The sequence below is a fragment of the Megalops cyprinoides genome, chromosome 3 (assembly GCF_013368585.1).
Source record: "Megalops cyprinoides isolate fMegCyp1 chromosome 3, fMegCyp1.pri, whole genome shotgun sequence".
NCBI lineage: Eukaryota > Metazoa > Chordata > Actinopteri > Elopiformes > Megalopidae > Megalops > Megalops cyprinoides.
The window spans coordinates 412,938-440,374 of record NC_050585.1 but is presented as its reverse complement, the minus strand read 5'-3'; the positions used below and the strand labels follow the sequence as shown (position 1 = coordinate 440,374).

The 27,437-nt window shown below is 37.6% G+C and overlaps 1 protein-coding gene across 3 annotated transcripts; it reads right to left on the bottom strand.

The window, feature by feature from the left end:
• Positions 1-207: 207 nt before the first annotated feature.
• micu2 (mitochondrial calcium uptake 2) lies at positions 208-26,746 on the bottom strand. Of its 3 annotated transcripts, none has more exons than XM_036525117.1 (12): positions 26,537-26,746; positions 19,140-19,278; positions 17,607-17,638; positions 14,195-14,270; positions 13,424-13,471; positions 9,994-10,076; positions 8,512-8,565; positions 8,105-8,205; positions 3,435-3,606; positions 2,005-2,113; positions 1,712-1,869; positions 208-1,486 (listed from the first exon to the last, which is right to left on the bottom strand). In XM_036525117.1, exons 1-12 carry the CDS (start codon positions 26,735-26,737, stop codon positions 1,385-1,387), a joined length of 1,275 nt encoding a protein of 424 aa, XP_036381010.1. In that variant the 5' UTR covers positions 26,738-26,746; the 3' UTR covers positions 208-1,384. The 3 variants fall into 3 exon arrangements, with proteins under 3 accessions (XP_036381010.1, XP_036381012.1, XP_036381011.1); XM_036525119.1 differs by having other exon boundaries at positions 1,712-1,866; XM_036525118.1 differs by having other exon boundaries at positions 8,105-8,202.
• Positions 26,747-27,437: the final 691 nt, after the last annotated feature.

Here is a 27,437-nt window from a genome sequence, read left to right as displayed (position 1 = left end):
ATTAGCTCAGCTCATATTGTGTGTCCAAAACCCACTTGACTGTCTTCCTGAAAGAATTTTAAGGTGAGTGTTCTCTTATCAGTAATTTAGGCAAACAGTAACAATAGGTCAATTCATAATATATATGAGCAGAGAGATGAGAGGCATAAGAGACAAATTTTAAAAACTCCACAATTACAGTTAGAAATTGATGTATTACAATTTTCTGTATTTATTTGTATAATGCTTTTATAAGACAATTTGTCACAAAGCAGCTTTACAGAGATTACAGAGTCTAAACTCTCAAGAGTAAGCCTATGGCAACAATGGCAAGGAAAAACTCCCTCACAAAAGGAAAGAAACCTGGAACATAGACAAGAATCCCTGCCAGTTATAAACTATAGCAGCATAGTTACTAGGGTAGAAGTAGAGAATGTGTGCAGTCATGAAGGAGCATTCAAACCAACCCATCACATCATAGCCTTAACAGTAGTGGCTGAACAGTAAGGAATGACAGTAAGAAAGGTTTGTGGCACCGTATGTCTCTATATCTACATTCCTCTCCAAGTCTGCACTAGATTACAGTTCATAATAGTTACAAATAGTTCTCTCTTCTGTAACCATGAAGCTGATACTGAAGTCTACAATTTTCATACTTTGATATGCCAATCTTAAAATGAGAGGAGTTAAATAACAGACTGGGTACAGAAAATTGGGAAAAGGTTAAAAAGAGAATATTGTAGTTTAAATTCATATGAAAATAAATGAAAAATTATCTGAGAAAGCAGTCCTCAAAATGGATAAATGACCCCTTACCCCGTAAAGGAAAATTATAGAGATATAGAAGGGTTTTGCTTAATAAATTATAGATATGCTAAGCAGTTACTTTGCTGAGAGCTTCTACAGGGAAGAGGTCAAAAATGTCTGCATATGCCCTTTAGATTGCTCTAGGGAGACATATTTGAATTTGAATATCAGAGGATTTTTGTACATGTAGGTCATGGTTACAAACTCTCTTGGACAACATTGGGGAATCTACAGAATGTGCTGATAACACTGACAGATTAAATGAATCTCAAATTATATGCCTGAGTTTCCTGGACTTTGGCAGACCTTTTAAGATTTACACTTAAAATTGAACAATTTTGGTGCCATACTGGATTTCAAACCTGAGAACTTGCCTTGCTTTTGTGTTTCCCTATGGGAGGTAAGGCTCTGTTGATGATGAAAAGTGATATGATTTCTACAGATAGCAATAATGAAGTGTGTCAAACACAATTTTAGTTGTCATATATAACAGAGATACAAAAACCTGGAAAATTCATATGTGAGCCTTGTACAAACTGTGAAGGGTAAAAATGATGTTCTTAGAAACACAGCAAACCACAAGTCTTATAGATAGCCATTAGAAGGGACTTCCTGTCCTTTTCAGGGCCTCCTGAGCACCCTTAAGGGTCTCTCTCTTCACACACCTCCAGAACCCAGGGATACCATGATGATGCTGCACCTGTGGAAGTTGGACAGTACACATCTGTTAGGCTGCCTGAATTTCTGGTATTTTATCAAAACAAATATTTCTTCCAAAACTGTTAAAGCTGTCATTTTCTTTTTTGTGCAAGTCATTGTCTTTTAAACTTTAAAACAGGATAATCTTTCAAAATACTCACCACAGGTTCATTTTTGGATACATTATACAAAGTAAAGATAGTGTTTTGTTTTGTTTTTTTTTTACCTTTAATCCACGAAGAATTCTGTCATTCATCACTTCAATAAACTCTCTGTGACTGAGGCAGTTATCACCATCTAGATCAAATATCTTGAACACAGTATCCAGTACGTTCTCAGAAAGCTCATGGCCTGTTGCAATTTTTACAGCTCTTTTAAATTCTGCTACAATAAAGAAAGAAAGAGAGTAAGTATTATGTCATGTAAGGGGTAGCAAAAGAACACATAATTGGAATAAAAGTTTCTTCTTAATTTTCCCAATTGCTGTGCAAAACTTGATGATATGAAGAGAACAGTTACCCATCCCAATTGGACGGTTGGCTTCACTGATCATTTTCACACTAAAGGCAAAGTCCTCCAGATTGTTTGTGAAGAGACAGAAGGATTTGAACTCATCAAAGGTGATACTCTACAAGGCAAAAAGTACATATTTCAAGTACCAGTACAGAAAAGTCCCTCTCTCAAGACATTCCTTGCCTGTGTATAGGCAACATTTTCTAGGACTAACACAACTTTCATTTCTTTTAGTACTAATTCTATTTCTAAAACAGATTATACTGAACTCAAAGTTACACTGAACTGCACTTTTTTCAAAGTCTCTTCTGGCACTGCTGTTAAACTGATATTTTAACAGCATATCTGATCTGTAGAAATGGAAATAAAAATCTTACTTGGGCGATTCATTCAATGCTGTGTTAACCAGAGCTATCACGAAATATTCCCAATTTAGACATTTCTGATCAAGACAAAACCCCAGTTCTCTTAAACAGAGCACATTAGATCTAGGCATGGTTGCTGACACTGACACTGAGGTGGTCTGCAGGTTCAGAATTACCAGAACCAAAAAACACTGCAAAAACTAGGCTGAAATCTTAAACCTTGTGCTAGTCCTTTCATGTCCCCAGCCCTCTTGCTTTATAACCAAGTTTTTAATTACATTTAAATAGGGGGGAAAAAAACTTTTAATGTTTCATTTAGAGCCTTTGCTACAGGATGTGTCATGACCTTCAGATATTATGTTCCCTGTTACAGTTAGCAGATAACCAGCCATGTTTAACTCCACCAACAAAAACAGACCACTACCTAGTCAGCTGAGCTGGGTCAATTTCAAAGTATTACCAAGCCAGCTATAATAGTAGGTGAGAAAAGTCAGAGTGCTGAGAGTAACTATACTATACCAAAGGAGTTTATCACAAGTTCATGAAATGTGCATTTGACTGATCACTTTAATGTACAGCCATATTTTATGAAGTTTCATGACGTTAGCTCCCTTCCTCTGTTTAATGCACACTGCTCCTCCTGTGGTTTACCTAAAATAGTTGTTATTTTACATATTTTAAATAACATTGAAGTTACAGAAAAGTAAACAGTACTTTAGCAGTGTAGTGCAGTGGTAAGGAGCAAGAAATCCAGTAGGCTGACAATTGGCACTGTAGTCATAGCCTTGGGCAAGGATCTTAACTCAAATTACCTCAGTAAATATTCAGCTGAGTAAATGATTCACATAAAAATTGCAAGCTATGCAGGTTGCTCTGGATAAGTGTGTGTACTATGCAAATGTAAAGAACCTACATATAGTCTGAATTCACTTTAAAAGCTGAAAATGTCTTGTGACTTTTATCTGTGTCAATATTACTATTTTCATTAGTACTTTTGACTTTATTACATAATTCTCTGCAAAAATCACAATCTGAAGACGTTCACACATCATTCCTGAGTTGAAACATTACCTGGCCTGCTGGAATTCTCTCCCTCATGTTCTCCCAGTAGGTTTCATTGTCCTCTACATTTGTGTAGTGCAAGAGCCACTCTGCAAAGTCCTCTCTCCTCATGGTGTCCATACCCTTTGAAAACTGCAGGAATTCCATCTCCTGCACTTCAGCTTGAAGGTCCTCCAAGAATCTATAAAGAGAGTTATTGTCCTGACTTCAGAATGACCAATTGTACATTCACACTGCCACACCACAAAACTTTCACACCTCTGTGCTGAAGCACACTGATGCATTGCAGACCCACAGTGCACCACAGGAGGGTGACCATCTGACTTGCTTCTATGTGCCCATTTAGCCACTAGAGGGTGCTAATGTGCAGCATAAGAAGGGGTTCCTGGCTGAGGCAGCACACCTTACCCCAATGGAACAGAGCTAGTTACAGTGCTGGCCAAAAGTATTGGCACCCCTGCAATTCTGTCAGATAATGCTCAATTTCTCCCAGAAAATGATTGCAATTACAAATGTTTTGGTAGTAATATCTTCATTTATTTTGCTTGCAATAAAAAAACACAAAAGAGAAAGAAAAAAAAGTCAAATCAAGTATCAATTTACACAAAACTCCAAAAATGGGCCGGACAAAAGTATTGGCACCCTTTGAAAAATCATGTGATGCTTCTCTAATTTGTGTAATTAACAGCACCTGTTACTTACCTGTGACACATAACAGGTGGTGGCAATCACTAAATCACACTTGCAGCCAGTTAAAATGGATTAAAGTTGACTCAACCTCTGTCCTGTGTCCTTGTGTGTACCACATTGAGTATGGAGAAAAGAAAGAAGACCAAAGAATTGTCTGAGGACTTGAGAAGCAAAATTGTGAGGAAGCATGGGCAATCTCAAGGCTACAAGTCCATCTCCAAAGACCTGAATGTTCCTGTGTCTACCGTGCGCAGTGTCATCAATAGGTTTAAAGCCCATGGCACTGTGGCTAACCTCCCTAGATGTGGACGGAAAAGAAAAATTGACGAGAGATTTCAACGAAAGATTGTGCGGATGGTGGATAAAGAACCTCAACTAACATCCAGACAAGTTCAAGCTGTCCTGCAGTCCGAGGGTACAACAGTGTCAACCCGTACTATCCGTCGGTGTCTGAATGAAAAGGGACTCTATGGTAGGATACCCAGGAAGACTCCACTTCTGACCCAGAGACATAAAAAAGCCAGGCTGGAGTTTGCTAAAACTTACCTGAGAAAGCCAAAAACATTTTGGAAGAATGTTCTCTGGTCAGATGAGACAAAAGTAGAGCTTTTTGGGAAAAGGCATCAACATAGAGTTTACAGGAAAAAAACGAGGCCTTCAAAGAAAAGAACACGGTCCCCACAGTCAAACATGGCGGAGGTTCCCTGATGTTTTGGGGTTGCTTTGCTGCCTCTGGCACTGGACTGCTTGACCGTGTGCATGGCATTATGAAGTCTGAAGACTACCAACAAATTTTGCAGCGTAATGTAGGGCCCAGTGTGAGAAAGCTGGGTCTCCCTCAGAGGTCATGGGTCTTCCAGCAGGACAATGACCCAAAGCACACTTCAAAAAGCACTAGAAAATGGTTTGAGGGAAAGCACTGGAGACTTCTAAAGTGGCCAGCAATGAGTCCAGACCTGAATCCCATAGAACACTTGTGGAGAGATCTGAAAATGGCAGTTTGGAGAAGGCACCCTTCAAATCTCAGGGAGCTGGAGCAGTTTGCCAAAGAAGAATGGTCTAAAATTCCAGCAGAGCATTGTAAGAAACGCATTGATGGATACCGGAAGCGGTTGTTCGCAGTTATTTTGTCCAAAGGTTGTGCTACCAAGTATTAGGCTGAGGGTGCCAATACTTTTGTCCGGTCCATTTTTGGAGTTTTGTGTAAAATAATTGATTTAATTTTTTTTTCATTGTCTTTTGTGTTTTTTCATTGCAAGCAAAATAAATGAAGATATTACTACCAAAACATTTGTAATTGCAATCATTTTCTGGGAGAAATTGAGCATTATCTGACAGAATTGCAGGGGTGCCAATACTTTTGGCCAGCACTGTATGTTCTACCTATAAACTGGCATGCTGTAAACCAAAACTGCAGAGAGCTTGTGTGGTAGTATGGTAGTATATGGTAGTATGATTGTGTATTACTGTGTGCACTGGAAACTGGCAGACTTAAACTACTCCTGAGTGAAAGCAGAAAAATATACAGTTTTACAAATGTGTTTCATGAACTCTCAGACACACAACACACTGTTACACACAATTATCAATATATGCCATCTGTCCAGACACATTTTAAAATCAACACTTTCAGTATTACATTACATTACTGGCATTTAGCAGACACTCTTACCCAGAGTAACATATGCATGGGTGAGGAAAGAAAGCACGCTTGTTCATTGTCACTGCCCTCTCTGAACTATGCGTTGCAGGGATTGTTGGGTGAATAGCTCACAAACTTACTTGATTGTATAGGCTACTGCTGTGAGTTGTGATGTTGCTCACAATTACGGTTGCAAACAAACTGCTTTACAGGACACTTACCTCAGTAACGTGAATTGTTCTGACTGGACATGTGCAAATGAATTGTTACAATAAAGAGAAGTAAGGCGTAAATAAGGAGGTTATATGTAAGTAGTAAGTAAAGAAAGTAAGTTATATTTTTATTACATCTTGATTTCTTTTACACTGCTTTGTTCACATGTAACGTTATAAGTAAAATGTCCACAAATCCTCAAACAACAGTGTAAAATGTGTTTAGGATACTATACAAATATTACTATACAAGTCATCTCTTTGCTGTCTCTCCATTTTAAAAATGGCTTAAGGCTCTTGGGAAAGATCATGGCAGGAAAGGGTGTGATTTAAAAATGTGTAGTGTTAAAGACCCACTCACTTCAAGAGTTTTTAATTGTATCATCCAGCACTGTGAGCATTACAATTCTGATGTGATTTCCCACACAGCAGAGTGTGTCCAAAATGCACTACCAAAAACACCCTTTCCCTCTGTCGGCAAGTATATATAATACTGTATTTGCGTCATGTCAAGTTAAGTATGGACTCACTCACTCGGATCGGGAGCCTGCCCTGTTCTCAATACATCTTCATCTGCTTTGTGGAAAATGAGTACTTAATCCCGCTTAAGGAAAAAAGAGAACTACAATATCAATGAATATTCACTTGCTCATCTGCGAGGTGCCTCAGTGGTAGTGGCAGGAGATGTGAAATAATTAAACTGGTTTATCTGTAATAGAATTTGAAATAGGTAAAATAGCTGCTGTCTGACTTGCAGGTGTGTCAGAGAAATGGCAAAATAATTTCATGTGTTACGGGGAAAAGTTGCGAAAAAATGGCCTCAAAAATTACCAGAGAACTGAATACTCCAAGACTCAGTCTCAGCAAAAATGATGCATTGAGCCCCCATGCTCACGGACTCTGTTCTGTATCAGCGCGGCTAATCCACTCCTTTCACCTAGCATAGAAGGCGCACCATCAGTAGCAATTCCGTTAATTTTCACCCATGGCAGTTTTATGTCACTGACAACTTTAGACACGGACTGAAACAAATCCTCCTCCCTAGTATAGCCCTTAGTCAAATAATTCTTCAGCAATGTTCATGTCATCATCAACTCCCCTCAAAAAAATAAGTAGCTGAGCCGTATTGGTTTGGTCAGTGCTCTCATCGCAGGCTAGTGAAAAAAGTCTAACCGTGCCCCCTCTCACTCACTTGTCTCTTGATGTCTGTAGATAATTCTTCTATTCTCCGTGCCATGGTATTTAGAGACAGGCAAACATTGGAAAACTCCTGCTTTTTCTCAGGACAAATGGCATCCACCATTGTCATTACACAATCTTTCACAAACTCACCCTAAGCAAAAGGTTTAGCACGCTTCGCAATTAGCATCGCCACTTCGTAGCTAGCTCTGGTACTTTTTTTCTTTGAGTCTTTTTCCCGTGAGAAGAGTTGTTGCTGAGAGGCCAAGCTAGCTTCCAGTTGCTTCACTTTGTTAGTCCTTTCACAGCTGGGCAGTTTCTGGTACACACTATGCTTAGTTTCGTAATGTCTCTTCACATTGAATTCTTTCATAACAGCGACAGTCTCTTGGCAAATGAGACAGACGCAATTATTTCGACTTTCAGTGAAAAAGTACTCTGTTTTCCATCTCTACTGAAAGCAGCGCCCCTCGCTATCAACTTTGCACTTCTTTGCAGCCATAGTGAATGACTGGTAGGCTACTGACTGAATAACCAATCAGTTTGTTATTAAGGGAGAAGTTATAATTTTTTTCAATATTTTGCAGGTCTACAAACTGTTAGTGCTGCCATTGTGTGGTGGACCACTTGAACAGCACATTTCACGTCTTCAACACATTGCCTAATATTCGTACTGTAGTGCTGGCACCGTTGGCGGGCCACTCACACTATATTTTGGGAGAGAGACCACGGGCCATTTCAAATCTGCCCCCAACTCTAAATAGGCTAAGTAACTTGAGTCTTTCCTCGTAGCTTGTATATTTCATGCCATTATATGTATATACAGTATGTTTGTTCTATCACCTGCCACATGGATTAGCCATCTGTCACATAGAACCTAAAAGCATCAGACAAAACAATAAAATTCAATTTAAATTCAATCTAGGATTTAAATTTAAACATGTTAAAAATGTTACCTGCAAAATTCCTTGTACTGAAGTTTGTGCTTTCCCATCTTTCCAAAGAAGAATGCTTGCAATGTTGTATTCACTTCTCCCCCATCCTCACTACTAGGCTTCTGGGAAAAAAAATGTGGGTGTACATAAGATAAACACTGGTAGTTTCATATTTAAAAAATGATTAATGAAATGAAAAATGAACCAAGATTAAAATGAATAACTAGGAGAAGAAAAAGTATTAGACTCCCTGTAGGCTCCCTGTTAAAATTTTTTACACACAGGAAAATTTGAAATATTTTGGTCACCTTAATACATGCACACTTTTTTACCACATATGTTCCATAGTACCTCGTTATTTATATTTATATTCAAATGCATATTTACAACAAGCAAAATTAACGAGGCAATATCAAATGATTACTTACACTAAGGCTGTCCTTTACAGCTTTCTCCTTCCTCTGCCCAATGATGTTTTTCAGCTTAAGGGGAATAAAATGATGCATACTTTTTAAAAAAAAAGCCTCTTCTTAAATCTTACTGAAATGACATAAACCACTTAATAGTTAAATATTGTCCAGAAAATCTTCATACGTGCATACATACCTCTTATTCATCTGAATTATCCAATGCAAAGCCAGAAATAAAGAAATTTTTTATAGTTAATTACACCAAATATGGGGAAACTAACTCATTTGTCTCTTAGTTAAACTGAGTGGTTGATCACAGTGGTTGATCCTATATTTAGAGCCCATGGTCAAAGTTTTCTCTCTTAAAACATCAAATAATTGACTAAACTGGATGTAATAGCTACCCCCAGAGTTTATCTAAGTTGAGGAGCAGTGATGGAGTGGTCCTGCAGTTTAGTTCTGCACAATAAGAAATGTGTAAATAACAATGCCACCTTGCACTGGGGCAACGACTCTTTCAAAATGTAATGGTAATGTGGAAGGGATCCTGACTGAGTGCACACACCTTTGTCGCCCTCTGTTAATTAAGGAAGCAATCTCAGCCCATGTGCGCTTTGCGCTATGTACACTTCTGCCATTTAAATAGTTAAATTAATCTGCACATACTCTTTTGATATTAGTGCCAGGGGTTTGCCTTTGAGTTTTTGAGTGCCTTTGATAGCTGCATTACAGATTACTGCTGCTTAAAAAGGGCCAGTGAATCATTCTAAAACAACATATCCATTTCTGGGCAGTTGTTTTGCACTGTGTCATGATTTTGACAAATAACGGATTTCAAATTAAATTCTAGACTATTTTCACACATCTGGATTCAAAAACATATCTGTAGTATGCTATGCTCAGTTGTTACTGAGCACTGATTACTGGGAACCAGGGCATATTTCCTTTCTGAGATTTCTACAGTGTTTAGAACTCATGTCAAACACTCAGCAATAGAAAACTATAGTCTACACATATGAGGACAGTAATAAATGAATAAATTTACATGAATAAAGTAATGTATATTTCTGAACTTCTGGTGACTAGATGTTTTCTCTACTACCTATATGCACCACTTTGTTCATTTCAACACTCTTTAACTCCCTTAAATACTCATGCAGAGTCTGCCATGTAATAAAGGCATTTTAACTCTTTCACTTTAGCTGAGTGCCTTGTTGTTTTTATTCATCTAAATGTGTTTAGGAATTACAGTCTGTCAGACCATGTCACTCAAGACTGTGCCTGCTTGTATGTATTTTTCCTTATTCCTTATGTACAATGTAAGAATGGAGGCCATCCAGTAATGCAATAAAATTGGATCACGTACAGTATTATTCGGAATACTGAACATTTTTCTTGTGCTTCAACATTTCTAATATACAGCTCACGTTTTGTTATTTGAATGCAATATAAGGAAAAGTGAATAATTATCACAAAAAACTCTTACCCTTATGCCCTTACCTTCAAAAACTCCCTTTTCTCCACATGCTCATTGCCATCAACATCAAGCATTTTGAAAGCAATATGAAATCCTGTGTGTGGTTCTAAAATGACACATTCAGTCAAACAACATTCAAACAACCAGAAAAGGCATCAGAAGTGAACATATGTACATGCTGACAAAACAATCATGTACAGCTGGGCCCAAGAAAATGTTACAAGTGTTTTTTCTTTTATGCAGATTCCACAGAGCTGTCTCAGTGAATGTCCTACTATAGCCATTTTGGTGTGATTTAACTGGAGTGATCTAACTGTAATGTAATATTTTTACTACATTGCTTTCAATCCCCCCTTAAAAATTATGTCACATTCAATTAATCTAAAACTGGTAAAAATTCAAAAATCAATTCAGTTCATCTATTCAAATCAGGTGGATTCAAAATCAACAACTGAGGTAATGAGAACTACCTTCTGAGCTTTACAATTTTCATTGTTTATTATTATTCAAAACAGCTTTGACGTTTGATCTGACCAGGTGGGTTGGTAGTGAGCTTGGCAATTCATGAACAGTTAAAACAGTTGCACATTCTCAAGAATGATCCCATTTGTAGAAACAGCAAATTAAAAGATGAACATGCCAAACCATCACTTGCCTTTAAGATGTGCATGCTTGCTTTGACACTGTTTATTAATATTGTCAAGGAATTGACAATGTCTGATCTTGCATCTCAATTGAAAGGTCTCCTACAATGTACAGCTACGAGTTGTACATATTCAGATTCCTTTCAGTTAGGCTTCTGAGCAGGCTTGGGGTTAAGACTTTTTGAAGCACTTCTTCAGAAAAAAAGGAAAGATTGTTGAGGATGGGCGTACAGTAAGCGTTAATGTAAAAGGCAACTGGCACTGAAGAAACAGTGATCAGAGAGCGTCATGAGGAGGAGTAATATCCTACAGCCTACTAGCAGCAAATGGAAATGGCATAAAAGCCTCCACCACATTATTAACAGAACAGCTGTTAATGGTGGTGTATCGCACTTGAAAAGTGCAGAGAACAACAGCCCAACACCACATATAGTAGCATAGGCCCATTCAATTAGAAAGCAGTCAACAGACTCACATAACCAAAGTCAGCACTAACATTATTAGGCTCTTAACTCACACAAGGAAGGAGAGCATGGCCAACTGGCCAATGACAGCTGTAAATACAGGTGTTTAAGCTCAGATATGATATTTGTGTGAGTTCCATATTAAGTATTAAAAATAACTGGCTCACCAATGATCGTATGTTAGTGGATCTTTTCCCTGCTTATCGAATTCCACACTCAGTTAAAAACTGTACAACACAGACAACAACAACTTCTTTCCAATAGTTCTCTCTGCATTGTTCTTAAAGCTCTGAGTCAATACCATGAATCTGAGTGCATGCAAGCCAGGTGAGTCTTGCATTTCGATGTGGCTGGACAGTTTAATGTTCCTCCAACCAATCTGCAGCATTTTTCCAATCACAATATCCTGAATCAGTGAAGCTATTCTCCTGTCAAAATAACAAGCAAAAGAGCAAATAGACTTTTCACGTTGATGGGGAAAAATGACCTACTCTCTCTCCACTTTTTCCCCTTTTCTGAGAGAATGTTAAAATGGGGTATAATCTAGGCTCATTCTTGTAAAAGCGCTCTGATGCAGAAAATATCACATCTTTATTTTGACACAATAGAGGTGCCTTCACTCCTCTATATATTATATACACTATATGGACTAAAGTATTCGGACGGCCTGACCATTACACCAACAGGAACTTCAATGACATTGTATTCAAATACATATACTTTAAAACGGAGTTGGTCCCCCTTTTGCAGCTATAGCAGCTTCCACTCTTCTTGGAAGGCTTTCCACAAGATTTTGGAGTGTTTCTGTGGGAATTTGTGCCCATTCATTCTGTAAAGCATTTATGAGGTCAGGCACTGATGTTGGACAAGAAGGCCTGGCTCACAATCTCCGTTCCAGTTCACCCAAAGGCGCTCGATGGGGTTGAGGTCAGGGCTCTGTGCAGGCCAGTCAAGTTCTTCCACACTGAACTCATCATCATGTCTTTATAGTCCTGAAGTTATGTCAACACTGAGTTATTTTCCACAGTCTGACCTGATACTTCTATGGGCAGACCAATTGATAAATTGCCAGTGGTAACACCACCTATACATGTGTTCTGTGTTCTTGTTCCTTAGTTAGAGAGAAGGACAGACATCTAGACAACTATTAGATAAATAGCTAATAATTGTTCCAATTCATGCAACTAGACAGAGAACGTAGTATAGATTAGTAATGTTAACTCAGGCTGTCAAACACCTGAAGCTGCATAGTGTAACACAGGTCTCCTGTATGGGGTGCAAACTTAAGATGACATAGATGTTGACTACATGCTGCCTTCAAGGGCCACCCATATTGGTATTCCTTTTAAGTTATATATCCTGATGCCTTTGTAGGCATCAAGGAAGCAGGCAGCTCACTCCAAAAGTAGACACAGCCATAGGGTGCTTTTTCAGCAATTGCAGTATGATATCCAGGTACTTTCAAGCACTCAACACAATCCAGACTATCAAGTGTGAAGCCGTTAAATGGCCAGGCATACTTTACAAGTGGACTATATAGTATGGTAGTCTGATCTGAGACACAGCCCACATGTTTAACGTCATAATTGTTTCAGATTCTTGCAATTGTGTCATAAGTATATTGTCATAGTATAATGATAGGACAAAATGTCTGCGATATTCCTCACCAAAACAAACATCCAACCAACATGATTATCATTGGTAACTGTGCTTGCCTCCTGATGGCCGTGGCTCTAAGCTGCAGCCTCTGTAGCTTCTGCAGTGTTATGAGGGAATGTCAGACATTGGAAAACGACTATAACAATAATATAGTCTGAACACAGGAATCTAATTGGAATGAAATTCAGAGAGAATGTTGAATATTTCATATGAGGCACAGTTGCAAACTGCATATCTGCTGTTATGGATTCAAATTATCTTATTTCAAGGACATCCCAATCACATCTTAATGACTCTCTCATTCAAGAGAACATATAGATCCTGGATAGAATATTATCAAATAAAACAGAAACACAAACTATTCACATAATTTAGGTGGGTTCAAGTTTGCCATGAGGCACAATTTTCAATACTATCAATAGCTGTGTACACAAATCTGGAGATGTAACCATCTTCTGAGGTTAAACCAGAGAAATACTTTGCTACTGCATGCAGGTGATAGGTGACAAAAGAAAACTTGCAATTTTTACATTTCAATCTGAATTTCTACACTTTTTTCCTCTATGGACCCAGCTGAGCCAGCTTTATCTTTTTTTATAAGAAGCTATGCTGTTATGATTGTTTTATAGACTGTATAAATATGTGAAAAGGTCAGACAAGTGAATAAATGATTAATTAAAGCTTACTTGTGAGAATCGTCAGCAAGAACAGATATTCTGTATAGGAAATCAAACCTATGAAAAGAAAAGAGGATTAGTTCATTTGTCACAAAGCACATAATTTTCAAGAAAGTGATTAAAATCTATATACAAGAGATCATGAGGTACTTTGCATCCTAAAAGAAGGGGGCCACAAATGTCATTAGTGTGAAAGCAGACTTGAGACTTGAGAGACTTGAGAAATCAAAAGACTTGAGAAATCAAAAAGGTACAAAATGGGTTATGAGTCCTCCTGGATTACCAGAAATGCCTCACCCACCTCTCTATAGGTGTATATGCAATTACAGAAATTCAATTCAATTCAATTCATTTTTATTTGTATAGCGCTTTTTACAACACAAGTTGTCACAAAGCAGCTTTACATTGTTCCCAGGCCTGAGACCGCCTGAGAGCAAGCCTAAGGCCTAAGAAAGAACACTACTTGAATCTACCTTTGCATGTAAATTCCAACACACTGTGCTGAACCACCTGTTATTAGGTGGATTACAATACAGTAAAAAGGACCTTCCAGATTTACTAACTTACTAACTTTATATTGGGCTTTCCATACAACTCATTGCAGCGTAAAGCACTCCCCAAACAATAAGTTTTAGTTTCTGTTTACTATGCAATTGGAAAAGACAACAGAAATGTGATCTGTATTGCATCTGTATTGTAACCAAATGCCATATCAAGGTCATACCAACAGTTTGCAACTGATTTCACATATGTGCATAAGAATGGACAAAAAAACATTACCATCATCTCCAAGGCTCCTGAAAAGGCTCTTGCCAGCCTGAGCATTTGAAGCAATGTCCAGCATTTCATTCACTTCCTAAGGAGGATATAATATCCATTACATGGTTGAGTAATTATTTTTAATATTTAGAAGAACACTATGAATATCCGAATAAACTATGAATCAGTCATTTCTAGTCATCATTTCTAAAAAATGCCATTTTGAATGAGTCAGTAAAAAAATCAGGTCTGCATTATTGACATATTATATAAATTATTGATAATTCATTATTATTGATATTATTGATAATCAGAATTAAGCAGTTACATATAACAATTTGTCACTTGCGCATTTGCTTGTATTTTCATAGTGGAATACCATGAAAATAATAAATAAAAATAATATAACATCAAGCAGAGTATGGCTCTGTTTCTGTTTTATGTGTATGTTGTACAAAATAAAGCTTGTCATGAATTCAGGAAGGAAGTCCCATGCTTGTTAAAGGAAACCTGTAGTAAAGCTGGGTGATATCTTTTTATCATAAAGAGTTCCCTTCTGTTATTCTTCATATTCTGGGAAAACATTGTGATATGCATATTATCAACGGCAACAGGACACAATTTGGGCACGCGTCATGCAAAGTTGACACAAAACATCAATGATGTAAATTGGCTCTCTTCTTTCATGATGTTTGAAGATGAAAAATTGCTGAACGTCTGTTTTGTTTGTTTGTTTGGTTTTTAGTACGTTACAATAGGGGTAAATTACTTTCAAAACTCTGAAACAGCAAGATCTTCGAACAAGCTCATGTCTGCTTTGACCAATCAGAGCACAGCAAAAGCCTTCTGCTGGTTCTCATACAAAAGGAGACAACTGGGGCCAGTGCCATGATTGTGTTGCTCAACAGTTTTCAATTTAGCTGACTTGCTAGCAAGACATTGGCTTTGCCGACTAGCTACATGCTTTTTGTTCTCTCACAAATGTTTTTTCAGAGAAAGAGCTGCAAGCCTGTTAGAGAAGGCCATCCCAGTATTCAGTCAGCAACATTTATTAGTAAAATCCCATTATGATTATGCTGACTTTTAGCCTAGTTTTGCTGATATTAAATTTGTAAATTCTTTCTGCAGGATTCTTGGCTGTTAGTGGCTAGTGTAAACTAGCTAAATTAACTGGTATTCCATGAAAGATCTTGCAAACTTGCCCCTGTAGTTTTTAGAAATAAACTCCAGACCCTTTCAGCAATATTTGGGTTGCACCCAAACACGAAATTTACACCCACACCCCCTCCTTGTGTTATGGCCAAACAGCAAGAAATTAATTTTGAATCTGACTACATGAAAAGCAATGGCAATTCTATGTACAGTAATTTGTTCCCTTCCTTAGTTGTGTACTGCAGTGCCAAAGTGTTCTTTTTATTTCTGGGAGTACACATTTTCTTTTACCACTAGTTCAGTGTTGTCTGAATAGGTCAGCATTGTATCTAGTACACAAGCTGATTGCACATATCACAGTCTCCTATGGGGAGCAGTAATATGAAGGCTCTAAAGGCTCTCATCCAGATAGCTACATGTATTTACTAAAACATGGCTATGTGTAAATGACAGACTTGACAATTATTTGACATATTCCACTGGCTAACTAAATAAAAATCTAGGAAGGTAGCTTGCTGTGTAAAACATTTCTTTGGTAGACCTACTGCTGCATTTGCTTGTTCCACCTATGTTATGATTAGTACGCCATCAAGCTTGCGAGCAAACAGTCAACAAAGTTTGGAAAACAGAACTCATAATACTGTTCTATATACTGTATGTGACAGGCATTCATGAGCCATACATAGCCAACAGTCCATCTGTATTACAGCTATAATGAATTATAATAAATCAGGTAGCCTGCTAGGTAGGTAATTCAGAGTGTAGGTACAGCCAACATATAAAGCCAAGAATACAGCTTGCTGGCAGACTAGCTACGTTTGTCACAAGCTTATTATCTATATTAATTGTAATCAATGCCAGGTATGCTTACATCGTAATCATGCAAGCTACCATGAGTTATGGTGATACTTCTTAGAATGAAAATGACAGAAACTATTTTAGAAATGTATTTTCACAGGATTACTATTTTGATAAGTCGTCCAAGCAAGCAGAGAGCTCTAAAATGTACGCTACTAACCATTTGGTAATGCTGAAATCACAATATCTGCACATGAAAACCTTTTATAAGATCCAGCTGAAATAAACTCTATTTAAATTTTTTTGCAATTTATTTTTCCTCAGAAATAAGTCAATATGACCGTATACAATGAAAACATAGAAGACTTTCAAATACCTTAAGTTCCCTTAGCAGCCATTTGCAGGCTCCGACAACACAATGAATGTAAAAGTGCAATCAAAGGCATGAATAGATGCAATGCCTGAACTGTATCTCACTGGTTTGCTTCCCCTTACACTGGAACTCATTTTGCAATTGCTAGTGGTTCATCATCAAAAAAAAAAAATCCAGTACTGTTCAAATCTCTTTTGAGCCCATCGCCCAGTCTGTCCCCTTACCCATAAATCATGATACTCTCACCATATATGATACATATCACTATCATATTAGTCTTTATACAGATCATGTCCTGTTTTTTTCCAAAATGTTTACTGTACTATTCCCCATTTACTCAATGTTTTGATTATCCAAGACAGATGTCTGTGTATAAGATTAACTTTGAGAATTTGTTTTTAGTGCCCCTCAATGGAGAGGTTGGATTTCATTTAGGATTTCATTTCACCTAAGTACCAAGCTAAATCTACAGAAGATGCAGCACTCAATCTGGGAATGCACAAACAATGCTTTTTGTAGCCTTCCCCAGATCGGTGCCTGTGGTGGCAGCAATGCTATGTTCAGAGTACTGAGTTAAGGGTCTAAATACTTATGTCAATGTGTTATTTGAGTATTTTATTTTTAATAAATTTGCAAAAATTTCTAAAATCCTTTGTCATTACAGGGTATTGAGTGTAAATTGATGAGGAAAAAATGTATTTATACGATTTTAGCATAAGGCTGCAACATAACAAAATGCGAAAAAAGTGAACAAGTCTGAATACTTTCTAAATGCAGTGTACTTAGTACAAACACAATCCAAGTCAAGCCATATTATTTTCAGAAAATTATAACAATCATATTTTTGGAAAGTGTTGGGAGTACACTAACAGGTTGACTATATTCTCTGTCCTATATTCTATGCTCTTTCATTTCACAATATATCAGAACCATCTGTGCTCACAACATACTTTTGCAGTAATTTCTGTAGTTTTCGAACCAAAGGAAAAAAAAAAACATCTTACAAAAAGCTCCACACTTTAGGACCCAACGAAAAGTGTGCACAGATTCTTCATATTTACACATTCACAAAAAGAAGCACTTCCACCAGAAAAGCACATAGCTACTCACCTGTTTGGTTAGAACTTTCTGTTGTAGCTTTCCTACAAATAGAAATCGAAAACAGATTAGTAATCACACTGTATGCATCTTTTGATTAAATGAAATTAGATAACAGCAAACATAAAATAACAACAAAACAAAAAAAAAAAACAACAAAATAAAGGTAAATGAGGTACACAAAGTATATTGAAACAGGTGCTTCCACATACGTGTGGTTCCTGAGTTAATTAAGTAATTATCATCCCATCATGCTTAGGATGATATATAAAAATATTTATATTACTATTCTGGCTACCATGGCTATAGGAAGACATCATTGTAACTGACACCGAGAGAGGGGTGATTGTTGGGGCACGTTTGGCAGGAGCTTCAATGACTGTTCAACTTGCTGATGTTTCATGAGGAACGGTGATGTTGGAATGGAAGTCTGAGTGAAAGACATCAAAATCAACTGTGGTTGAAATCAAATACTCCTTGTCAGTGACATCCACGCATTGGTTCAAGATTCAAGGTAAAATAGACAAACAACTCTGAATCAGCTGCCTGCCAATATCAATTTAGGTCATGAGCAGGCAGTTTCACCAAGAAGAGTCTGTCAAGAACTTCACAGAGAAGGACACTATGGTTGTGTTGAGGTGCATAAACCCCTTATTACATCTAAAACAGCACATTTGCGAGTAAAGTGGTGCAAAGAACACAGTCGTCTACTGATCAGTGGGAAAAAGCCATATGGTCAGATGAGCCATTCTTCACCTTGTTCTTATCACATGGACAAGCGCGTATGTCGTGCACAGCAAAAAAATCCTACAGGTTTGAGTGCTTCTTTCCCCACAGTGAAGGGATGGCAGCTGTTATGGTGTGAGGTGCATTCTTCTGAAATGGTTTAAAACCCCTTAGACAGCAAGATAAATCCACAGAGCATGAGTGATCACTGAATACTTTGATGAGCATGGAAATGAACAATGAAGCTGTTCATAGTAGCCCAATGTCCAATGTTATTTCATAAATTTGTGTTTTATAATACCCATGTTTTACACTATTTGTACTTTCTGTGTTGCAAATAGTTTCAATCATGCTATCTCTTGGCCACATCATCCTTTAAAAAGACATCAGTGGAGTGGAGTACAGAAGCATTTTCTATGATGTAATGCAGAAGGCAAATTAAGCTAGAAAAGCAGAAGGAAAGTATATAAGATAATGAAAACTGCCCTAACTGGGGCCTTCATCTTGTGGTAGGATGAGACTGTATCCAAATTCACAGTCTAATATCAAGGTCAGTGAGGTCCACAGTATCAATGTACATGTATAGGGTATCCCCGATAGGCTTCCTGCCATCTCTTGTATGTTATTTGTACTAAAAAGAGTATTAATAAAATAAATAGATATGAGAGCCCCCAGAAATTATCATTCTTGTAATTTCATAGAAAGCACAAATTCTCTTAATACAGAGCACTGTATAGACTTTGACATCACAAAGAATGTATGGTTCTTTAATATAAAGTTAAGGACGAAGCATTTTAAATGTTTCTGTGCAGAACTTACGGTCAACATCTTCAAGCATAACAGAGAAAAGAAAATCTCTTGGTGTCATGTATGGTTCCATTTCATACACCATCGATGCAAACTGGCTGAAGCGCTGTTGTCGAGCAGATGATGCAGAAGAGACACGGTCCTTCCCAATCTGTATTGATGAGAATATAAAAGAATTTTCTATTTATATAAAGGCTGCAGCTGTCAAGACTTCTCTCTATGAGCAGTATCAGCAAGTCATGGTGACACACTGCTAGAACACTGAATCTAAAAAAGGCCAGTTCTGAGTTAAAAAAAATCCATTTCAGTTACTATTGTAAAACACTTGTTCTGGTGTATAAGACTGAAGGGAGAGCTGGGGAGAAACAAGTAGTTACAGTTGACATCCGCTCTAATCATACAGCTAAGAAGGAACATATAGGAAAAATGAAGACATTTTCTAAATTCAAAATTCAGCCTAGCCTGGCTCAGTGCAAACAGGTGTGGAAATAATTGTTGGAGCTGGAAAGGAAATACAATACCATATAGGTCAATATGTTATATGTAAATGTAAATGTAAATATGTGTACTGCATGGATTGTGTGTGCTCAAAGAACAAAGTCACCTCTGGGCTAAAAGTACTATTTATTTGTTATTGTCATCTGTTACACTGGGTCTGAAATGAACACACAGCAGCCCACAAAAGCAGGCAGATTTTCTCTTAGGCAGGGTAAAGTTACAGGGTCACCAGCCACTCTGGTATATAGTTTTTGCATTTAAATAAGGTCTATACAGTATAATAGTACAATAATTGAACCTTTAACCAGCTTTGCATTCAATCTGGCAAAATGCAACATCAAATAGCTCAGCCATTTCAGCATAATTTTTGCCCATATTTTACAAACCAACTCTGACCATGCCAAGCAGCAAATTGCAACCATAGTTGCAAAAATCTGTGCTGTAAAAAATGCGTTAGCATTTTCATCAGTGCAAAATTTGCTCTCAAATACTGATCAATTTACCAAACTTGCAGTATGGTAAAATAACCAGTAGCACTACTAACATCAAGCAGCAGCTAAAAAGCCAGGGACTTTATGTGTTTGATGGTAGGTCCTTGTGCACGGCTAGTTAGCTATTTAGCTAGCATGTCTTCACTTTCCCCAGGGTTCTGCAATCCAAACTACAGGAAGAGACATTTATTTCAACATCACAACAATCCAACATTCTAAGAGCTGCAACAGATTTTCATGTTTAAGAAACCCAAAAAAGAAACTGACATGATAGTTGTTTTTGAATACAGTCAATTAGTTGATTTAAATTTACCAGATTATTTTAGAATGCCTATGCCCATGGCTATCCTGCTTCTCTTATACAGAAAATAGTAAAATTCCAATAACTCCTTGCCAGCCTCCTGCTCATGAGGGAAAAATATATATGCATACTATCTGCAGTCATTTCAGTCACACAAAATCAAAGGGCTGTCAGCAAGATGAAAAAATACAAGCTGAAAGCCAGTCAATGCCACATCCAAAAGATACTGGCTACTATAAAGCTGAGATAATAGTGTAACACTACCCATGTTTGTGATTATTCATTACTTGTTAGTAGTTAAAATGTTTGTTTTAGTGTGAGAATACATGTAAGTTAAATACATCAAGTTAGCCAAAACATTATCATTATTTGCAACTGTACACCTCATTGTCCAGTGAGTTTACATGCTAGATCTGTCATTATGTAGCTAGCAAGGTAAAATTACTTCGGCTTGGCGGCTGACTAGCTACTGCTAACAAATACAGTTTTATCTGACATGAAGAACATTTACATTAACTTCCAGACCAATCCACATAACTTACAAAGATATGCATTTTTGTTAACCATAACACATAACGGACAGTCATATTTTACCCCAACCATATCCAGCACAACAACTGCGCTAAATCTTCCATGAACCTTCCACATGAAACAGGACTTAGCTGTTGGGTGCATGTTTGCCCACTTCATTCGCTAACAAATGTTCAGAAATACTTGGGCAGCAATAGCTAGCCAAATAAACAGCAATGGTTAACTACTCTAACATGTTATAGGCTAAGGTTACGTTAATCACACAACAAAGTTATGCTAATGGTAGCTACCTAGGTAGACTATATTATTGTTTGTCTTTGCAGAGGTGGAAGATTGTTGAACTGTATGTCAACTCTGTATTTCTTAAAGGGAACCCGTTAGACAGGTGGAATTGGAAAATTACTGAGCTCTGTGAGAAGTTACAGGAGGGAAAGGATGGGTTCCTTTCTCATATGAACCAAGGAAACAGTGCTAAAATAATAATAAAAAAAAAAAAAAACATTATCTGCTTTCCCTCATTAAAGAAATCTTGCCGCCCATTTCCCTTTGATAGGCCAATCGCTGCCCCTGTCAAACCCTGGGGATGTATATCTTGCTGTTGTTTAGATTCAGACAACTACTACGAGTGTGTTGTAAGTCTGTAAATGTCTCCAAGCTTGGGCCCTGCTTGTAATGTCCAAAGTGACTTTGCTGTATAAACCTCTGAAACAGACTGAATGGGATTTTTCCATCACATCTGTATCAATCAATCAGTTACTTTTATCTATCAACAACGATCTGCAATTTCCTGTCCATCAGTCAATATCCATCCAGCTCGCTAGCTGCTCCATCCTATTTGACCTCCCATAACTTTACCCTAATTTATCTGTATCTATTAGCCAGGAAGAGACACTATCAAGAATAACAAGAAAAACTCCAATGTAAGTAATGTAAGCAAGCACCCAAATTTTGGGTGCATTTTCAACCCATCTCTGTGAGCTGACAGCGCACACCTATAAAGGGATACTAAAGATTTCCCAAATTGCATACATTACTGTACATTCTACATACTAGGGGTAGATCCAGACTACATCATCACCTATCGCTTGACAAATTTTATGTTTTTTGATCATCATCGCCTAGTTGGCCAGCAACGGAACGGTGGTAACATTGCAGTAGCGCACCCATAAATTGCTGAGCCTTAAAAATCTCTTTGACTACTTACAGTGTTTGCTGTGCATGTGGACATGTAACGCCACTTTTGCAGGGCCTTGCGACAGGAATAAGTCTATCCAATATGGCTTGGACAAGCAGGGCTTGCAACCAAAGGGTTTCTAATTCAGATCTCAGGGGGCATTGCCATTTACCCTTGGTCAAAAGTGTTACCTTTGGGCAAGGTACTTATCCCAAATTTATACATGACATATCCAACTGTAAAAATGGACAACGAGGGTTCAGCTAATATACATAAGTACTGAACAGTACATTTCTGAAATGGTACAACAGTATATCTTTTGTACCAGTATGGATGTTAGCAATCAAGTGGTTAACTGTTAGGGATTATTTACCAGTGATACTCAATGGAATAGCTGTCTAATGTTGACTGACATTTAAAACACATCTTGTTGAAAAACAGACATTATTATCCCTTGGCAGAAGCAAATGCGATATGCAAGAACTGTCTGATGCATGAACAAAGCTTATGTATTCCTAGTCAAATATGAAAGGTGCATAAGGCAATACAGCATGTAATTATTTCACAAGTAATAAAAAACACCTTGAATTGTAACTTATGTGATACAGTGCTGTTTCTGCTGGACATGATTGTTGCTAGTCAACATGGCTGGCAAGATTATCTAATACATATAGATTGCACGTGTACTGCATATACATTCTTATAAATGTTTTAAACAAAGCCAAATGCCAAATGTTGTAACAAAAATATTTTACAAGTCAGTTTAACATAAAACAAAGTTTGCATGCAGCCACTTTTTTAGCCTTACAGGTGCATAGGCCTAGTGACAACTAAAATATTGGAGCCATTACCAAAAACAGGAGGTTGCAGCCAGTTCTGAATCTATTCACACAACTTCATGGCTGGGAAGTGTCCTGCTGTCTTGGCAATGCTGAAAGTATCAAAATTTCTGAGCAATTAGTGACTCTTATCAATCCCCTAAGTTTGCTCTTTTGGAGGTAGCTTCCCATCACTTGATTTATTCCATTTTGGAGAGAGAACCCCCTTTCAATGGGCATTGCCAATTTTGCCCAGTCAAAATGTATTTGGCTGAATCCCCTCTAGTGAGTCTCACAGGCACTGTAAAAATTCAATCTACTGTACCCACCAAGCACTGTTATATATGGTTTTGACAGATTGGCAGACCACTATATGGTGGCAGTGCAGCAGAAAGTTGTATGTTTTTTCTGCTCTCAATTTTGCCTTTTTAATTTAGTATAGGTTAGAGTCGATGTGAATGCTAGAGGGAAGTAAGCCAGATTTGCTCATAAAGTTTTACTTTTGTTGCCATTTTAGGGTCAGCAAAGGGACATTCAAATCTCACTTTTATTTCATTTGTTAATTTCACAGGACTCTGCTCCAAACCAGTTTATTTTGTGCTTTACAGCACTTTTTATGTTAATATGCACAAGCAAATATTACTGCACAAATTTTTAAAAGTATTTTCTCACAGATTCAAATACAGAAGAACTATTTTGTATCCATGTTCCTCTTGAATATTTTAATGTACTGCCACAGTGTGAGGGAATACATTAACAGATAAACCTCACTTCCAATCTTCTTGCCTATGTGCATAATTTGTGGTATTTGAATAATTGAGATACTGCTAATAAATTTAATTTAAACAGCATCTATCATGCATTCAGCTCAAAGCACTTTATAATCTACATTAAAATCAGACAGACACAAAAACAAATAAAACAAATAAGGTGCTGCAGTGGAGCAAACTCTGTACTGTTGGCATCATACAAGGAACAGGAGCCAGATTCACTGAGGGGTATTCAGAATGTCTTATGCTAGAAGACTCCAAAGAAATACATGAACAACCAGCTCAGCAGCCTGTGCACCATGTCCATGCATCCAAATCAACACACATCACTGAAAAGCCACAACTCTTCTACCATCACAGATAAAGTTCAATTCAATTTTCAATTGAATTTTATTTGTATAGCACTTTTTACAAGATGAGTTGTCACAAAGCAGCTTTACATTGTTCCCAGGTCTAAGACCCACCAAGAGCAAGCCTAGGGCAACAGTGAGGATCAGGATCAGGTATGTGTATGTTGTCTAAGTCTTGCCTTCTGTTTATTACCATAGATTCCTTATGTATTGTACATAATTTACTTTTCCATGAAGTCATTGGCATGTCTGTTACTTACTACAAAATCAGCTCCAATGAACAAAGGACTTCCACATTAGGAATTTAGTTTGACAGTTAGCCAGTAAAGATGATAACGCTGTTGTTACATTTGTTACTAACTTTAGGGTCAGGTAACACACTACATGTCTATTACTATTTGACACTCTTAAATTGTTGTTTGATTAATTAATATTTGAACTGCATGTTACAGCCAGGGTTGGTCTGCTTGGCTAGTGGCTTAAAGTTTTTAAAATATGTTTCCCCACAATTAAAAGCAAAGTAGACAGCCCATATACAAAGATAGCTGCAAACATCCTGACTGTGAATGTCTATATGAGTGTAACAGCTAATTTATTATAATCTTGTTTACTGTACTGTATTTTTTAAGAGGACCCTATATAAAGGAGTCAATTCAGAAATTCCTGAACTGACGCTTTGGTTTTTTTTTTGCCTCCTTGACTCTCATAGCAGCTGCTGTATTACTGTATTTGTGGTAGATTCATTGTACTTTTCACAGCTTAATTTTTTTTCTGCTTCTGTACCAAACTAATAGTAACAAATGAAAAATTTGATCGGCAGCACATCTGCCTTTTGATGTCAAACAGCCTGATCATTTCGGCTTGATTAATGGTGGATAACTTAAGTCATAATTTGCCTTTGTGAAACACAAATAACCTGAATTCTGTTAGCATACTAATTTATCGTCGCTAAGTCAAGAATCTCAAGTTTAACAAAGTAGCCTAGAGCTTGCTTTTTAACACAGACCCCTGATTTAATGAAATTATCTCATATGCATATCTTACATGCAATTAGGCCAAATAAAATTTAGTATTACCATAACAACATTTTTTACTCATAATTCAGACAAACATATTGAGAAACATCACAGACTGCTGTTAATGGACATTTTGGACAGATTATAGGCTAGGCCTGCTAGTCTACTTTTAAAGAGTTCTCTGAAGGTGTACGAAAAATCAGTTAAACCATGTGAAAATAAGATACAGGCTCATATTGTTCAAAGTTTACATCAGCTAGCTAAACAGACAGTTTTCACTTTCAAACATGTAGGCTAATTGGTCAACAAAAAATATACATGTCCTACTTTCATTACTTTCAATAGCCTGTTTTGGTTATGACATTACATTTCCTGTATTGATGTAGTAATCATTTCCATCAAGCATTCTGATATTTATTTGCCTTTCTTAAACTGCATGAGAGGTCTATTAAAAAAACACACACACATTTAGCCATATATGCAGGTATTAAGATATAAGTATATTAAGTATAGGATATTTAAGATTAAGTATATTTTTGCTACAGCCTATATATATGAAATTTAACAATCACTATATGATAGAGACATTATAATATAAAAACTAAGATGTAGTTGAATGAATATCTACATTTTTCCCAATTTTAACATGGATAGCTCATTCTAAGCACACAGCTCAGATTATCAGATTGTTCTGACAATCTGAGCTCCTGGGTAAGCCATCCTGAGAAGGGAGCTCAGATTTTCACAACACCAGCCCTCCACCATCCATCCCTCATTTATGGTGCCATAGCCTTATTCTCTCAGGGTTTTTCTTACTTCACACATGCTACTCTTCACTATTCTCTTGCTGGTCCAGCCGATTCTGTCTCCATCCATGTACATTTCCCTGATGATGACTTCTCTCTTCTCCCCTTTCTGCTATAGAAAACCTGGTGGAGCTACAGATTGTTTCTGCAGCACCACCACCTGCTGATTTCCTGGCCGCAAAGAACTGGACCAGTAATCCCCTGTCCACTTCACCGTCTGCAGAATTGAACTGATTAATTGATGCCTTTTATGTGTTATTCCTACGTTATCCCTAACATTTCCACTATTTTCCAGCAGTATCTGTCCAATGTTATAGCGTACATACATAACTCTGGGTTCAATTGTAAAAATGGGCTATAAAATATAGTAGAAACTGAGGTAGTTAGACAAGCAGCTCGCTAGCTCTTAAGATTAAATACGATCAAGCTGCGCTGAATGCAGTCCAGCCGCGGAAGTTTACCAATTTATCTGTGGAAGCCATGCAGCGATTTAATAAGATATATCAGAAGACATTAAGGGCTAAGTGTTCAGCTAATTCACGTTATCTTTAACTTAAGAGCATATTGCGTTAGACAAGCATAAACCAAACGAGGCAGAAATAAATGGAACGAGGTTGTTATGCCCCACTTCCTGATAAGTCTGACGTTGCCTACCGTTTCTTCTTCGGCAGCGTAAATGGTGTATGGATTATGGGTCAGCCACGGCCCATAGTGATGATGCATCAAGCCGCCGCCAAAAATTAGAGAACCAAAAACACCGGCACGCAATGGTGTGTGTCGAGAATAGGTTTTAATGCAGAAGAAACGGTTGAAATTTCTTCTGAAGGCCACAGCTAATCTTCCCCAGGCAGCCATTACCACGGAAGTAGCAACAAAGTATCTCGCGATAAAGTAGTTGGTTCCGCCTAAAGAAGTTATTGGTGACGCCTGGGGTAAATCCCAGCTCTTAAAAGGCGGGTCCTTGATGTCGCCCATCGAAAAAACGAGGAAGAGACGCCAGGAGAAAAGTAACTTCGGCTACGTTGTCAGGGAAACGGAAGGTCTTGTGCAACTGAATTTCGGCAATTAAGTGAATCCCTTCCCTCTTCAGGGCAGATGATTTTAAACATGGAACATATGGTTAATTTTACTATTTTGCATAGAATGCCAATTTATATCATTTAAAGGTAGATTTTAAATAGTCAGATTAGCAAAATGGGAGGCCACGCGCTCTCAAATCCTTGGCAGCGTTCTTGGCGCTGGCAAAAGAAACACTGCCAGTCTCCAACAATACGTGCTATAGGTTGAGAATGACATTATTGAAACATACTCCCTTCTCTTTTAGCACTCTTCAGCTACGTGTATTCCTTCCTATTCTTCTGTACGTCTTTGGCATAGTCATGATCAAAATACACCTGCCCTGACGAAGGATCTGTTTCTTCCAAGGTCGAGAATCTAAGGAATCTAACCACGCTGGATCTAGGTGTTCGTCATCAAATGGTTTATGGTGCCAATGGTCTGTGCCCGTTCAAGGCCCACGTCTTTTTTCATTCCTTCTGGAAAATGCACTATTCTG

Bases quoted from the DNA above. Each gene is read 5' to 3' on its own strand.
- micu2 (XM_036525117.1), bottom strand. From the start codon at position 26,737: ATGGCTGCCTGGGGAAGATTAGCTGTGGCCTTCAGAAGAAATTTCAAC. The intron at 10,077-13,423 runs GTAAGCTTTAAT...GTGTCATTTTAG, and splicing joins CTTGCTGACGATTCTCACAA to AACCACACACAGGATTTCAT. The intron at 1,870-2,004 runs GTAACTGTTCTC...TCTTTATTGTAG, and splicing joins CAACCGTCCAATTGGGATGG to CAGAATTTAAAAGAGCTGTA.